Source organism: Urocampus carinirostris, chromosome 16 (genome assembly GCF_059441175.1).
Source record: "Urocampus carinirostris isolate Australia breed hairy pipefish chromosome 16, RoL_Ucar_1.0, whole genome shotgun sequence".
Taxonomy (NCBI): domain Eukaryota; kingdom Metazoa; phylum Chordata; class Actinopteri; order Syngnathiformes; family Syngnathidae; genus Urocampus; species Urocampus carinirostris.
This window is the reverse complement of record NC_142364.1, coordinates 15652083-15667222: the sequence shown is the minus strand read 5'-3', so window position 1 is coordinate 15667222 and position 15140 is coordinate 15652083. Positions and strand designations below refer to the sequence as shown.

The window sequence follows — 15140 nt, the reverse complement described above, 5'->3', positions numbered from 1 at the left end:
ATGCTTGAGTTTTAATGTTGAGTTTTGAAGAGAACTTGAATTTTGGGTGTAGTGCTAGTAAATGATTGAATTTGTTGCGGTTTTTACAACATGTCTGGTTAAAAAGGACTCCGACAATGCTCACTGGTATCTTCGCCCAAGGAGAACGCCCGGCAACCCTGGGACATTCTGCTTTTACAGTTTAAATGGTGTGATGTGACGTAGTGCAAATGTATAATTACTTAGCATTGCGGGTTTTTTTTTTCAAGGATTTATAGACAGCAACACTGAAAAAGCTCTATAGAAGAGGGCGCTCTTCCCTAAATCTTAATAATCATAATCCTGTAAAATTCACCTAAAATCTCAATCCAAGACGTACCTAAAGTAAATTGAATGCTGTTGTTAAACTGGTTGGAAAATCTGTATGGTTTTGGTCTCTTTTGAAAGGTAAGACTCTGAAGTTATCCCCCCAACAGAAATAATCACTGCAAGCGCTATTAATATTAAGAAATCTAGGTGGGAGCACACAGAAATGGTAGGCTTTTATTCCCGCCTGAATTTTTTTTTTTTTGCAATTACATGCAACACAAGTGTAGCATGGGCATCTTAGCTGGAAAACAGCTGGGACCATAGCATGAAGCCTTACCTGGTCCCAGGTCAAATTTGATCACAACCTGAAAAACTAAACATTAGAATTTTGCACATTTTTCTAGGGTAGGTTTAGGCGTTTCCAAAAGTGGCCATTTGGAAACTGTTAAAGGACCATTGACTGGATAGGTCTTTGCTTCTGAACAGTCTGGCGGCCCTGTTACTAGCATTAAACCTTGGATGCATAAGTAGGATCAAAAATTACCCTACTGGTTGTAATTCTTGAAAATCTTTAAAAAAAAAATGTAATATTGGCCTATTCCAGGTATTCCTTCTAAAACCTGTTTATGGCATGATTTCATTAGCATTTTATATTTTTTCCCGCTTACTTTTGAGCCCACTCATATAAGACTATGTACTGGTTAAGTACTCACCTAAAAACAAAACTAGCAAAGAAAACTCACTTCGCTTTTAAAATGGAAAATCACATCGAAATTAGAATTTCATGTCTGAAAAATCGCTATTAAGTTTTTTCCCGAAATCGTGCAGCCCTAAAATGATTTTTCTCTTACGAATCCTCTTTCAAGATACTGCGACTGCTTTGCAAACGGCGAGTTCTGCAACAACTGCAACTGCAACAACTGCTTCAACAACCTGGAGCACGAGGCCGAGCGTTCCAAAGCCATCAAGGTAAGTCGTAAAGTCTGCGCACCCGATCCCGAACCGTATAAGATGGGTTGGTGGTGCGCTACAGACGTGCCTGGACCGCAATCCGGAGGCCTTCAAGCCCAAGATCGGCAAGGGCAAAGAGGGCGAGCCGGACCGGCGCCACAGCAAAGGCTGCAACTGCAAACGCTCGGGGTGCCTGAAGAACTACTGCGAGTGCTACGAGGTGCGATCTCCACACGTCGATATTTCATAAAGTCTGGAAAACATCTCTCAAAACAATCTTCATATTCCTCACCCAGGCCAAGATCATGTGCTCGTCCATCTGCAAGTGCGTCGGCTGCAAGAACTTCGAGGAGAGCCCGGAGAGGAAGACGCTCATGCATCTGGCTGATGCCGCCGAGGTCAGGGTCCAGCAGCAGACGGCGGCCAAGACCAAGCTCTCCTCGCAGATCTCGGACCTTCTCATGAAGACGACGCCCGTCATCTCCAGCGGCGGCGGCAGGTAACGAAATATTTATACAATAGACACCCAGGATACGACATTATTCCGCTCTGAGGTGGGTATCGTTAGGGGAAATTTCCATACAGCGGAGGATGGAAAGCTATGGTAATTAGCTAGTGGGCTCTGAACCCCTGCTACAAAATAGCATATAGCAATGCTTCTCAATTAGGACAAAACGAGTCCTCAATATTGGTGGTAACATGTCACCTGCGTGCATGCCAAATCTCTGCCTTTTGGCACATTTTTGCTGAAAAAAACTTATCGGCGTGATTTCGGTGTAATGACTTGAAGTGACAGCTTAATTTATTTGGCTTCATGCTGTCCGCTGCCAACATAGCAAGGAATACGGTCTTTCCTAGTCTCCACCGCCGTGGTACGCTAGGTCAAGCTTCCCTCTCTCGGGAGGAGACTTTAGTTTCTCTTTGCCCCTTTTCACTTCACCCGTCTCCTCATGTGGGTCAAATATTTTCATGGGGTCACTTGAGGGTAAGCCTGGGGATGTGACAAAAATTGTTAGCACAATAAATCTTTTCTTATCAGTCGATATCGATAATTATCGCAATAACTATTGTGTCTTTTTGTCCTTAAGTTTAGCCTTTGAGTGAAAGTTGACAAAATCTAATTCTGTCTTAACGAATTTTTATTGTGTTAGATTTTAAGTATTAAAATGTACCGTTTACCAAAATGTTTGAATTAGTTATCTGACTCCATTAACAAAACACAACCTGCATTCACCAAACAATGCACGCTTGTTTCTTGATGGGAAAATATGGACAAGAATAGCCGACATTTTCACTCGGGGGCAGATTTAATTTCTTAAATAATTTAACTAAGTGAACTCTATCGAATTAGCCGAATTAGTGTTGCTTGAGTCTCTGTCAAAACCTCATCTCTCGATCTTCTCTCGATCTTCTGCCTATTTTTCTTCAACCCACCCACGTCTTTTTCCGCAAGCTGGTGTGCCGGCTCCTCCTATGGGTGTGCCAGGAAAGCCCCCTCGCCTCGATGTCTGAAATGGTCAAAACATCCCCTAGCGTTTCTACGCCACCAGGGCCGTCTGCGTCGAGAAGTTCTGGTTATCTTATCAGCCCTTTGTCCCAGTTCCCCGCTGTTCCTGTAAACATCATTCTTTACTAGGTTGCATTGACCTCGCCCCACAGCTCAGCCAGTATATATCTTTTGCATTTAAATGTACTTTGTATTTGATCGTACAAAATCCTTTATAGTCAAATGTATAAAATCCTTCAATTGTCAGAACAAAGACTCATGGTGACAAACTATGACACAGCATTTCACAAAAATGACTAACATTGAAGAAGTTTTCTTGGTTGGCAAATGTTCTTGGCACATCGCAGCTAATTTTTATCACTTTTAAGTAACCAAAATACCTTTAAACATCTGAAGCATGCTTTGAGTGGGTCTAATGGGTGTCCTTGTTTTCTTTGTCCCTCATTTTGACCGCATCCTAGTCCTTTTGTGTATATTGTGTGAGCCACTCTACCGCCATTTCTGCGAAATGATCGGTTGGTCCTCGTCAACTTCTTCCTTCTCCTGAATGTTAGTCTGGAACTTGCATTTTTGTTGCATTAGCGTCCCCATTTTCTCGCTGGTTGGGTGGTGTTATTACCATTTAAATGATCGCCTTTTATCAAATGTTTTTATTTATTGTGGCAAAATTATATCACGATAATTATTGTTCACGTTTTCTCGCCCAGGCGTACTTGAGGGTGTGCTATACTTCGTGCCTACACTACTCGATGCTCTTACCCTTGGCTATTTGCTTTATCAGGGTTTTTGACCCAAAGAGCCACAATAGCAAAATCTTTTTTTTTTGTTTTTTTTTTTGAGAGGGACCCATATCATTATCTTAAGACAAAATTCAACAAAACCGCCGAACCCGCTCTTCAGGCAAAAGCTTATTTTTTCGCCCGTCTTATTTTGCTGCGTGCCGTTAGATGATTTGATAATACGTATGAAAGAAAAATAATGCCAGAGCCAGTGTCCCATATCACCAATTATACCACTTTAAACTCGTCTCCCTTCCACGGTTACCTAAGATCGTTCAGGCTCAATTTGACCTTCATTTTTTTTTTTTGTTGGAAATAATGGTTTTAAAACAAGGTGCAAGCAGTTCTTTTCTAAAAATGTCACAAAATACTGCAAACAAAAAGTTCCCGGCTGGAAAGTGTTCCCCTTCTGTGCGGTGGGCGGGTTCGAAAGAGAAGGAAGCGTGTTGTAGGCAGAGATTTGCCTACAATTCCCGCTCTGTGTACTTTTGGGAATTTACAGTTTTTTCTGTGGGTTTTTATCATTAAGTGTCTCAACAGTGAACACACAGTGTTCAATGGCTTCTTTACAAAGGATTTCTTAGTGACATATAGCCAAAACAGGGTCAGTTGGTGTAACACCTTGAGTGTAAACTGTTGTGGAAAATTCCCTTTATATACTGGACTGAACCATTACTACAATCAGCGTTGCATTGGCTCTGTATGTGCCTAATTCTGTTTTGGGCATACTAGAAGTAGAACAATTAGTATTAAATTTGCATGAGCAATTTTTTATCTCCGAGCCATATGTTCTCATGAAAAGAGGGATAAATGGAAAGGGAAATTTTTCTTCATGAAAACCGATTACTTCTCCATCTTCCTTTCAGGCTCCCGTACACATTTGTAACAAAGGAAGTACTGGAGGCCACGTGCGAATGCCTCCTGGAACAGGCCAAGTGGGCTGAGCACAGCCGGCAACCTCAGGCGGATGCCGAGCGCTTGATCCTTGAGGAATTTGGACATTGCCTCATGAGGATTATCAACTCGGCGGCCAAAGCTAAAGTGGACTGTGCCACAATCAACAGCTAGGCAGACATTTTGGAAACGGACACACGCGGGACATCAGAGACCGACAGATTTTATCGCCCTCATTTTATACTCTTGTGCGTTCCTCTTTCCTATCTGAAGTTTTACGGCAAAACACAGTGTCGAGTGGTATGTTTGTGCTCACACTAGATAAAACACAATTTTGATATTTATTTTGACAAGCATTTGTAACTAGTTAGTGCTAATCTCGTGTTGCTTACACTGTTAATTATTCTTGTTGTTGTTGTTGTTATCATTATTTTTATTGTTATAAACTGTGGATAGGTTATATCTATTCTGAAATTTGGCATGTCTGCAAAAAACTTGCAATTTCCATAATGATGCAAAAAGTATATGATGAGGAGATTAAGAAATGCCGTGTTTTCTGCACTATAAGGCGCACTGGATTATAAGGCGCATGAGATAAAGTAAACTTCCACTTTTTTGTGAAATTTACTCCATGCACATCGTATAGCAAAGATGAAATTACTTTCTCTTCCCTGTGTGCAAACATGCAATAAATAACAAATAGCTGCAAGGTCAAAAAAGAAAAACAAGTATGCATATAAAACTATGACAGGTTCAAAACAATGTCTAGATGAAATAAGAGACTTATGAGTTACAATCAAACTCGTTTGTTAAAGAAAAGCAAGCACATTGAAACCAGGCAATATTGCGTTCTTGGATTGCGACGAAATAATCTCACAGACTCAAGCGTGAGCCTCCTTTTTATACTGTTTCATAGATTTCTTATTGGAGGATAGAGTAAAACACGGGCACGTAAGCGCATTCTGATTGGTTTAGGCAGGAATCACATATTCAAACGCAGTGTATACTGTTGGTTGCTAGATGGCGTGAGCTCATAATAAATGAATGTATCATTTACACAGCAGTTTATTGTTCGCAAATAGAACATTTATGCTCCAGTCCTTGGGTTGTACGGTTTGGCCGTAAGGATTTCCGTGCACCAGATAGGGAGCTTCCAAAGCTTTAGAAACAAAGGTTCTTTGGCCTGGAAAACCCACGCTCCCGACTGGAGGCGCTTGCTCCGGAAAACAACTCGAAAATGCAACTGCACAATTATTGAGTAAATATAAATGTATAAACGTTAGGGTGGTCCTTAATGGGGGTCGAAATTTTTTTTTTTGAAATATTGGGCTCTGACCCCCCGCATATGTTCTTCTATCGATAAAAACACACTGTGTGCAATTTTGAACAATTTGGATAATATTTAGAGGTAGCTCAACGACTTTGAAATTTCCCAAAATGGTAAAATTTTGGCAATTTTCGAGAAAAAACGGAAATCTTAACCCTATGTGTACGGCGTTTTAGAACATCCAATTTCAGTCCATTGCTTATAATTGTAACACAAGAAAAGTTACAAGTAACTTTGTACACTAGGTCTGATATAATGTGCGAAAAATCCTTATTTTTCATACCAAAATTTCAGAGGCCTTGAGCGACCTCTAAATATCCTTTGATTTTGATGAAACTTTGCCTAATTACGTTTTGTATATATTGGAACATATTCAAGGGGTCAGAGCATGAAATTTTAAAAGTCGAAAAATAAGGACCACCCTAATAAACGTATTGTAATATAGTAGAAAAGGCACACTTAGACCATAATTTCCCTTACACTATATAAGGATTAGATTAAAAAATGTGCAGAATATAGCCGGAATCTAAATGGAGAAGTTTTGTATTGATTTGGCAGAATGCAGAGGGGGAGGGATGGGGAAGTTTAGAGTCCTGACAGCCTGATGGAAGAATCTGTCCTTGAGCTTGCTGGTTCTGGCTCTGAGGTGCTGCATTTTTCCCTGACGACTCCAGGTTGGGTGAGTTTGTGGATTCTCCTGCAACCCTGGTGGCTTTGCGGGTTAAATGGGCGTTATAGATCTCCGTGAGGGGGACACCAATTACCTTTTCTGCTGTACTCACGATGCTCTGCAGGGTCTTTCGGCAGGACACGGCGGAGGCGCCATACCCCACGGTGATGGAGCTGGTCGGGATGCTCTCAATGGTACCTGTGTAGAATGACAGCATGAGGGGGCTCCGAGCACTTGCCCTCCTGAGTTTGCAGAGAAAGTACAGGTGTTGATGGGCTTTTTATGGCCAGGGATTTGATCTTATTGCTCCAGAACAGGTCTTCGCTGATGTGCACACCCAGGAACTTTGTACTGCTCGCCCTGTCCACGCCAGCGCACCGTTGGTGGTGCTGACAAGTAAGTACCTAGAAACTTGAGTGAATGGACCAGTTCGACCTCACTACCATTAATTGACAGTAGCACATGCGGGGGGGGGCTTAGTACGAAAATTTATTATTATCTCCTTAGTTTTACCTACATTCAATAACTAATTACTCTCATGGCACCAGGTAGAAAGTGAATCAATTTCTGCTCGGTTTTCAGTTTCATCTCCTTTTGAAATAAAGCCAGAAACCGTGGTGTCGTCTGCATATTTAGCGAATAGTGAATGGTCAGAATTGGGTTGACAGTCAGGAGTGAATAGGGAATACAAAGTTGGAGACAATGGACAGCCCTGAGGCGTACCAGTGTTGAGGACAATAGAACATGAATATATCTCACCAATGCGAACGAATTGTTCTCTATTGAGAAGGAAATCTAAAATCCAATTTTATAATAAAACTGGAAAATTGAGGTGATGAAAAAGTTTAAAATGCAATTTAGAAGGAATGATAGTGTTAAAAGCTTTACTAAAATCTATGAATAAAATCCGAATGTATGAATTACAATGCTGCTATTCCTTGATCTTATCCAGATTCAGGTGGCAACCCCTGGGCCAGCCTGCTCATTCCCCACCTGTCTTTTGTCTTGACCAACCACAGTCCGCAACCTGAATGAAGATATTGGAGTTGGATGACAGGGTTCAGTTGTGGCTCAGCATAAGGACGAGGAAGGGGCTCAACACACACCCCTTGGGGGCCGCCGTGGTGCTGGAGGTGTTGCTGCTGACCCAAATTGCTTGTGGTCGGTCTCCCTGAGAGGAAGTTGAGAAGCCAATGTGTAATTGGAGGCTCCAGCATAGATTGTCTTACTAGGTTTAAATGCCTTTCATACGCTATCTGTACCACCGATGAACTCGTGGTTAAGTATTGGCACTCTCACTGCCGTGACCCGGGTTTGATTCCCAACGCATATGATTTTGGTCAGCCATATCTTTCGATTTATCCATCATTGCACAAATACAGCAGTATAGTGTAAAACCTCGTCTAGTAACGCACACGTATAAACACTATACATATTCCACCATATTCACCGTATTTTGCGGTATGTATATAATGTGCAGGTTACGGTTTTTAGCTAATTTGGGGTTCTTAGGTGCTCCTTACAGTCCGGAAAATACGGTACATAATCTGAGTCCAGGTATTCTAACATCGACACCACATGTGTCAAACAGGCAGCCCGTGGGCCGATGCAGGCCCGCCGAGGATTTTAATCCGGCCCGCTACACAACACTGAGCGAAGCGCAAGAGAAAAATTAGCTGTAGTTTAAATAGCAAATCATCTGTAGTAGTATTTCTGTGTCTCTCATTTTTCCAATATTTTTTCTTTCTCTTTCTTGTTCCCTTTTTCTCTTTCTTGCTTTCTTTTTTTTGTTTCCTTCTCACACTCTCTCTCTTTCCCTCGTTATCTTCTCTCTCTTTCATTTTTTTCTCTATTGTTTTCGTTCTTTGTCTTGCTCTCTTTGTTTTTCTCTTTCTCTCTCTCTCTAACTTTCTCTTTCCTTCTCACCCTCTCTTTCCCGCTTTTTCTCATTTTTTTCTGTTTCTCTCTATTTCGCTCTTTCCTTCTTTTTCTCACTTTGTCTCACTCTTCCTCACTCTTTCTAATGCTCACTCTTAATTTTTTTCTCCTTTCTTTTTCTTTTGATCTATCTTTCTCTTTCTCACTTTCTTTAATTTTCTTTTTCGGTCTCTACTCTTTTTTTTCTCTGTGTTTCTTCTTTTTTCTCACTTTCTGTCTATCGCGTTCTCTCTATTTCTCTCACTTTTTCTCATGTTTCTGTCTCTCACCTTCTCTCTCTTAAGCTGTCTCCCATGTTCTCTCTCTCTTTATCTTTCTCTCTTCTTTCCCCCTCTCCTTTCCTATTTTTCTCTTTCTTTTTCTTAAACCTACTAGTCCGGCACCTGTGAGATTTTTCTTTTAAGCATGTGGCCCCCAGCTCAATTGAGTTTGACACTCCTGATCTACTCAATGCCAGAGAAAAAATGATTACAGTAAGTATAGATTTCCCTTTCGACATAGTGGTAACACACAACATAAGTTCTATTACCTCAAAGGTAAGGTCAAGACAATATTTATTAAACAAGCATATATTGTCTTACGAGTTTAAACCTGTGACATTGTGAGCCATATATGGAGTGGAATAAGAATCAAGAATATGAACAGTCATGGCTGAGTCCCATTCTTCGCACTTTCACTCGCTATGTGCCCTAGTCACTCGGTTTGCGCGTTCACGTGAAAATGGGGTGTGTCCCGATACTCTCAAGACCGAGGCAGAAGTGCCCTCAAACCATGTCGTAGCCACTTCAAGACCGAGGGGGCTCTCGACCTCACTTGGCGGCGAAGTGACTACCCAGAAGGCTTTGCGAATTCTCAATATCAACAAACATGCCCGGAAAGGAACCGCACAAATGTAAGTAGTTTTCCACAACCACGCATGTATTTGCAACAAAATGTATTGAGATATCTTAGTTAGACGTAAATGCAATAGAAAATCGTATTTTCGCGTTAAAACACGAACATTGCAAAATCGCTACTTTACGAAGTGCACTAATCTACCAAGGGAGCTGGCAAAAAAAAATCTTCACGCTACAAACTTTAAAGTAGGATAACTGGGCAGAAAATCACGGTTCAGCCCATCCCTGTTTTTATCTTAAACGAGTCGTCCTTTTACATCTACTGTACATGGCCAGTCGCTAAAGGAGCATAGTCAGAATACCGTTCTGAACATAAGCGCTTGTTTACTGCACACAATTTCGGGTGTCGTGTTTTATTTACAATATGATTCTTTCATGTGAGATCAGAATGCATTAGTTTTCATCATGCATTATGAGTAATGTCTCCGAATTTCACGTGGAAATACAGTTGAAACAAACTACTATCACATAGTCCACTGCCTTCTCTGTAAACACATATTAAGTAAACTAATTACCTTCTCAAAATGTTGTCCAAATGTGGAGACAATTCTAAAGCATATGTGATGCTGGCCAATAGAAGGCTCATACAGCCATAAGAATAACATGTCAATTTTGTGTATCTATTCACTATCAAATAATTATCCAGAACACATCCTATAATTTCCTGTCTCACATCAACTTGCTGAGCATCCTATACTCAGTTGTTTTTGTACAATACATCAGCATTAAGTAATTCTTGTTTTTTCCACCCAACCTAAAGGCCACTGTAGAACGTCCCGTGGAAGAGCTGGTCACCATCACAGCTACCACGCCATCCACACCACCGGGCACGTCGTTGGCACCTTCTAATCCGGCGCCAAACCCCAAATCACCCAGAAAAAAAAGGAAGCACGATACACTCCTTGACTTTTTGAAAGCGGAGTCTGCCGGAGTGAGGAAAAGGCTCGAAGAAACTGTGGCCAAAACTGAGCGGTTCCCGTCCTTTTTGGGAAGCTCGTGGACAAATTTCCAGAACAGTGACATCTCTGCAATGTTTCCCTTTGTTTTATAAAAGGATAATATTGTTTTTTTTATTAAGAACTCAATGAAGTTCCAGTTTGTGTTTTCCAGCTTCATGGAAGTATTGGTATATTTTTGTTAAAATTTGTGACACATTATTTACTATTATGTATTTTGGCCCAATGTGAGTTTGTTTTTCTGAAAGTAAACTATTATTTAAGCTGGAGTGATTTGTAGTTGTTTTCTTTCCAACAGTCACATAGTTCACACACAGTATCTCACATCATTATGAAATAAACCACCAAGGTGTTACTCAAAATGAAGATGTTTATTGAATAGTAATGCAGAAAAGCACATAATGCAAATGTGGGTCTGACTTAAAGAGCCTAAATATGGCTTTTGGGCAATTTATTCCATATTAACTGTGGACAATTCTTTGTACGGTGGACCTGGGAACCCTGAAGACCCGTGACACCACACGGTAGGACAGAGCGTGGGCCAGCCAGTACACGTAGATCAGGACCTCCAGCCACGGCCCTGTTCCCTCTTTAGCAGCTCATGCAGGGCCCACATAACCTAACCTTCTTGCTCAACCTTAAGTCCTGAATGAGTTCTGACTCCACATCCAACCATAAGCACAGGATGGGAACATTCCTGTCCAACCTGTCCACGCTTATGGGACAGCCACTCTGGAACACAATAGATAACAATTTAGACATAAAAGTGGGCATAGAAAAGAAAAAGACCGCTTTAACTGTGATGTAAGCATCATGAAAAAATGTTGAAATGACCTTTTTTATATCCAATGACAACTCTTTTGAATTAAATTCCTTATGAACTAAGGTTTTTGGGTCGTACAGGGAAGTTTGGTGACGATATTATGTCAGCTTAAGGGTCAGGTGGACTGTTCTTGTGTTTGTTTACTTTTCGTCATGTCACACATTCAAAACCCCTACTATATGTCATAAAATGGCATTAAGATACTAATAAGTAGATTGCCATTTATGTCTACACAAACATAGGGTATTATGTGAACGTGCATTGTATGTTAACTCTTACTGTATTTGACCGAACGGGTCATTTTTTTTAATGAGTGTACGTACCTTGTAAAGATGAATCAGCACTACATAGCGCCAAAGCTGTCTTCAGTATAGCACATTTCTCCTCCGTTGATTGGAGACACGGAAAAGATGATGAGCTTTCAGGCAATCGGTAATAACACAGCTGTAGCGGGCATTTTTAACGTTGCACGAACTCTCCAACTGACACACTACGTTGAGACTCGAGTTGTTTACATGTGACGTAGGCCTATACGTCACTAAGGTCTACAGCCAATTAATATTACCGCCATCTCCTGGACAGGGGTGGAACCTTGCAAGTCTTGTCCAAACCTTTTCCACTTTGCACTCCACTCGATGAGGGCACTCCTCTATCGAGGGACCTCACTGGAGGGTTCTCGGGGCCGAGTGAGAGAAATGGGATTGGGCCATAGTCTTGTGGTTGGATTACAGCAGCGATGTCAAACATGCAGCCCGTGGGTTGTATCAGGCCTGCCAAAAAGATTGGAAGAGAAGTGTAAGAGAAAAACGAGCTAATGGTAAAAAATGTATTTGAAAACGAGCTGCAGTTTTAAATATGTCCATTGGATTTCGCCAAAGCTTGGCCAAGCCCCCAAAAAACAAGTTGTATTTCTTTTCCCTTTTTTTTTTCCCCTCTTTCACTCTCCATATTTATTGCTCTCTCTGTTTTCTCTTTTTGTCCCACTTTCTCCCCTTTCCTCTCTCTTTTTCTACCTCAGTATTTTTTTCTATTTTCTTCTTTCTCTTTTCTCTGTCTGTAAATTTCTCTGTTGCTCTCTCGGTCTTTTTCGTCTCTCGTTTTTTTTGTTTTTCGTTGTCTTTCTCCATTTTCTCTTTTTCCCTTTGTATTAATTCTCTCCATCTCTCTTCCCCTCTTGTTTTTGCCTTTCTTTCTCTTACTTCTCTCTCTTTCTCTCTTGTTTTTGTCTCTTCCTCTGTCTCTCTTTAATTGTATTTATTATTTTTATTTATTTTTTTGCGCTCTCAACTGCTAGTCCAGCCCCTGTGAAAATGTTTTTCTACCATATGACCCCCGACTGAAAATTAGTCGGACAACCCTGTACTAGAATCACAAATGGCTATTAATGTAAATACATTTGAGACCTGATTACCCCTTTAAAGCACAGAAATGCGTTTTTTCTTATCTTCATCCGTTAACCAGAATTACTGTTATTAAAAAATATCCCGGCAGTACAGTAATCATGTGAGAAATTGTGTCCATTAGCGAAATGGTATAGTACAAATGTTATAAAAAGAGTTTTCATTCGGGTGGAAAACGTGACTTTTTATATTTGTCACACCAGGCAATAGGTGGCGCTGTTAAACATTCAGTACGCAACTGGACTTCATTCAAAGATCTAATTTTTAAACCGGCGAAGAAGAAATAGCACGTGATCAAGAAGCGAAAGAGCATGGTGCTTAGAACTCGGAGCACGTAAAACGCTTGTTTTATATTTAAATGTATTGGAAGAATTGTGATTTATATAGGTAGAACATTGTTTTTCATTTTAAATGCTTAGTTTACGACTAATGTGACAATTTGTTGTCTTTACAAGAGGCGACGGTCACACATGGCAACTCCCTGGACTGGAAAAGTAAGGCAATTTCAGATTTCTTGTTAATCAAGTTGATCTTAAAGAAATCCCAATGATTAGAATAATCACTACCCATCTGACCCATGCACACGCCTGGGGTAGATTACACCTGATTTTATGAGGGTTTAACTGAAATTTCTTGTATAAATACGTGAAATTGAAAATGTTAACCATTGGTCTGTGTGTATCTTTTTGCTTTTACAGATCGCAGGAGTCTACATGTTTTGAGCTATTCATACTTTAAACAAATGTGTTATAACTTAATTGTGTTCATTTTTGCAAAATAAAAAGGTAATTCTGATGATCGAAACCATACAATACCAGACTTGTAAGCCATTATCTGCACTTATCCTCAGTAGGGTCGCGGGGGCCCTGGTAATATTACAGGTCAATTGCTATGGCTTTAAATGATGATTTGCAGAAAAGAACTATCAAAATATTCTAATTTTCGCAGACAGCCGTGTAAAGTGTACCATTATAAACTAGTCACTGCCCTGCTAAATGGTCTAAGCGGGTCGGACTTTGTCTTAGTTGTCACCTTTTTATTTGAGTTGAATTTTTGATATGGAACCTTATGACTTTTGCGATGCAACTGCATCCTATCAGGTTTCATAAAATTGCATTATGGGGCAGTATGTATTTAGCGCCTCCTAGTGGTAAAACTTTTAAAAGCTATACTTATTTGAATAATACGCAAAAATGCATTAACCATCTTAATACTGTACATCTTTTCAAATACTAGGTCGAGGAATGAGTCTGCAGTTCGTGTATTTTCTCATTTGTCGGAAAATTCGTTTTTAGGCCCCAGTGTGTAATATTGATGGCACTGTGTTATTTAATACGAACAAAAATCAGTGCCACAGAGCACAGCGTTGCAACAAGATGCCAGACAAACACGGCAGCGACCTTAGGCTGGGATTCCACTACCTAAAAGTAATTCAAATGTCTCGACTTGATTTTTTTATCAAATTACGTTTGTAGTTCTAGCATTTTTTGCCTAGTATTCGAATCTTTTTTTTTTTTTTTACTGAATGAAAGTTTTGTTGCGCCACTATGAGGCGTTAAATATTATACACTGTCTCTTAGATAATCCTCCTTGTGTGGAGTTAAACATGTCATAATTGTTTTTTTACTTTGTTATACTGCAGCACTTCTTGTTTCCTTGAAAACTAAGTTTTTATTGTATCACTGTTTCATGTCTATTTTGTTAGTAATGAAGCCATGTTCAATAAAATTTGTTTTATTCCCTGTGCTTTTTTAGCACTTGTTTGTGATTTTACTGCACATTACAGCCACATCTAGTGGTCAAATGATACACTGTCCCTTTAAAAATTGTTCATTGAAGGTTGTGTTTTCTTGTAAACGTTTGTCAGCCACCGACTGGTTCAGACATAAAATGTATTAGTTTTGATTAAAATGATGTGTGGTTTCTTAAAGGTGGGGTGCGTGGTTTGTCCTTAACAAGTTTAAAATGAAATATTTTCTCAAGTGTTTTAACAATAATCAATTGAGCTAAAGAGTCTATAATTTCCACTCCCCATATTTTTGATCTTTTATCCTCGGCGTTCCGGCCACGGAACACACAATGTTCGAATAAAGAGGACCGGGGGGAGGAGAGTGATTTCACACACGTGTTGCAGTTTTTTTTTTAAATCCTAGGATGGAAATGGTGAAAGTAAGAAAATAGTTGTTTCAAACGCCTACCCAAACCCCAAAAGATGAAAAAGACAGTTTATTTTAGCGCATCTAAGAAGAGTACACTACTTTGAAGACATGGACAAAATCTTCAATAATTTGGTCAAACGATTTCTGTGCTTTTGATGTATGCAAAAGTCGATGTAATTTGTAAAAAGGAAAACTAGCATGCTTTTTTTTTTTTAAAAAATATTGCTTTATTGAACAAATTGCAAAAAACATTTCCATACAAAATGTCAAAGCAATATTGCGTTAACATGCCAGGGAGAAAATTGATAAGTCGCATAAAAATGCAAAACTTAACAAATGGTTTTTTTTATGTGCACTTTAGCAGGGCAAATTTTGTGAACAGTTTCAAACGAAATTTATTGTACTTTGTTTATAAATAAATAACAATTGGTGAACAACCAGACTTAAATTTAATAAAGTCAATCGACCTAGCATGCTATGCAAACCGGAAACGCACCGATTTTCTTCTTCACGCCTTGTTTTAGTTCTTCTTCGTCGGTGGAGACCTCCGAG

General features: G+C 39.9%; 1 protein-coding gene and 2 long non-coding RNA genes across 4 annotated transcripts in view; 2 read left to right on the top strand and 1 right to left on the bottom strand.

Annotated features, from left to right (window-relative positions):
* lin54 (lin-54 DREAM MuvB core complex component) overlaps positions 1–5304 on the top strand; it is a 28077-nt gene extending 22773 nt beyond the window's left edge. For both annotated transcript variants that reach the window (XM_088355891.1, XM_088355892.1), the window contains exons 11-14: positions 1155–1257; positions 1322–1459; positions 1536–1738; positions 4392–5304. In XM_088355891.1, coding sequence (XP_088212017.1) covers positions 1155–1257; positions 1322–1459; positions 1536–1738; positions 4392–4593 — 646 coding nt within the window. In that variant the 3' untranslated portion in view covers positions 4594–5304. The remainder of the gene's footprint in view (positions 1–1154; positions 1258–1321; positions 1460–1535; positions 1739–4391) is intronic.
* A 3704-nt stretch (positions 5305–9008) lies between these two features.
* Positions 9009–10475, top strand: LOC148350394 (uncharacterized). Its single transcript, XR_015847095.1, has 2 exons — positions 9009–9246; positions 10011–10475. It is a non-coding gene; the product is annotated as an uncharacterized LOC148350394 (long non-coding RNA).
* An 83-nt stretch (positions 10476–10558) lies between these two features.
* Positions 10559–11734, bottom strand: LOC148350393 (uncharacterized). Its single transcript, XR_015847094.1, has 2 exons — positions 11353–11734; positions 10559–10938 (listed from the first exon to the last, which is right to left on the bottom strand). It is a non-coding gene; the product is annotated as an uncharacterized LOC148350393 (long non-coding RNA).
* Positions 11735–15140: the final 3406 nt, after the last annotated feature.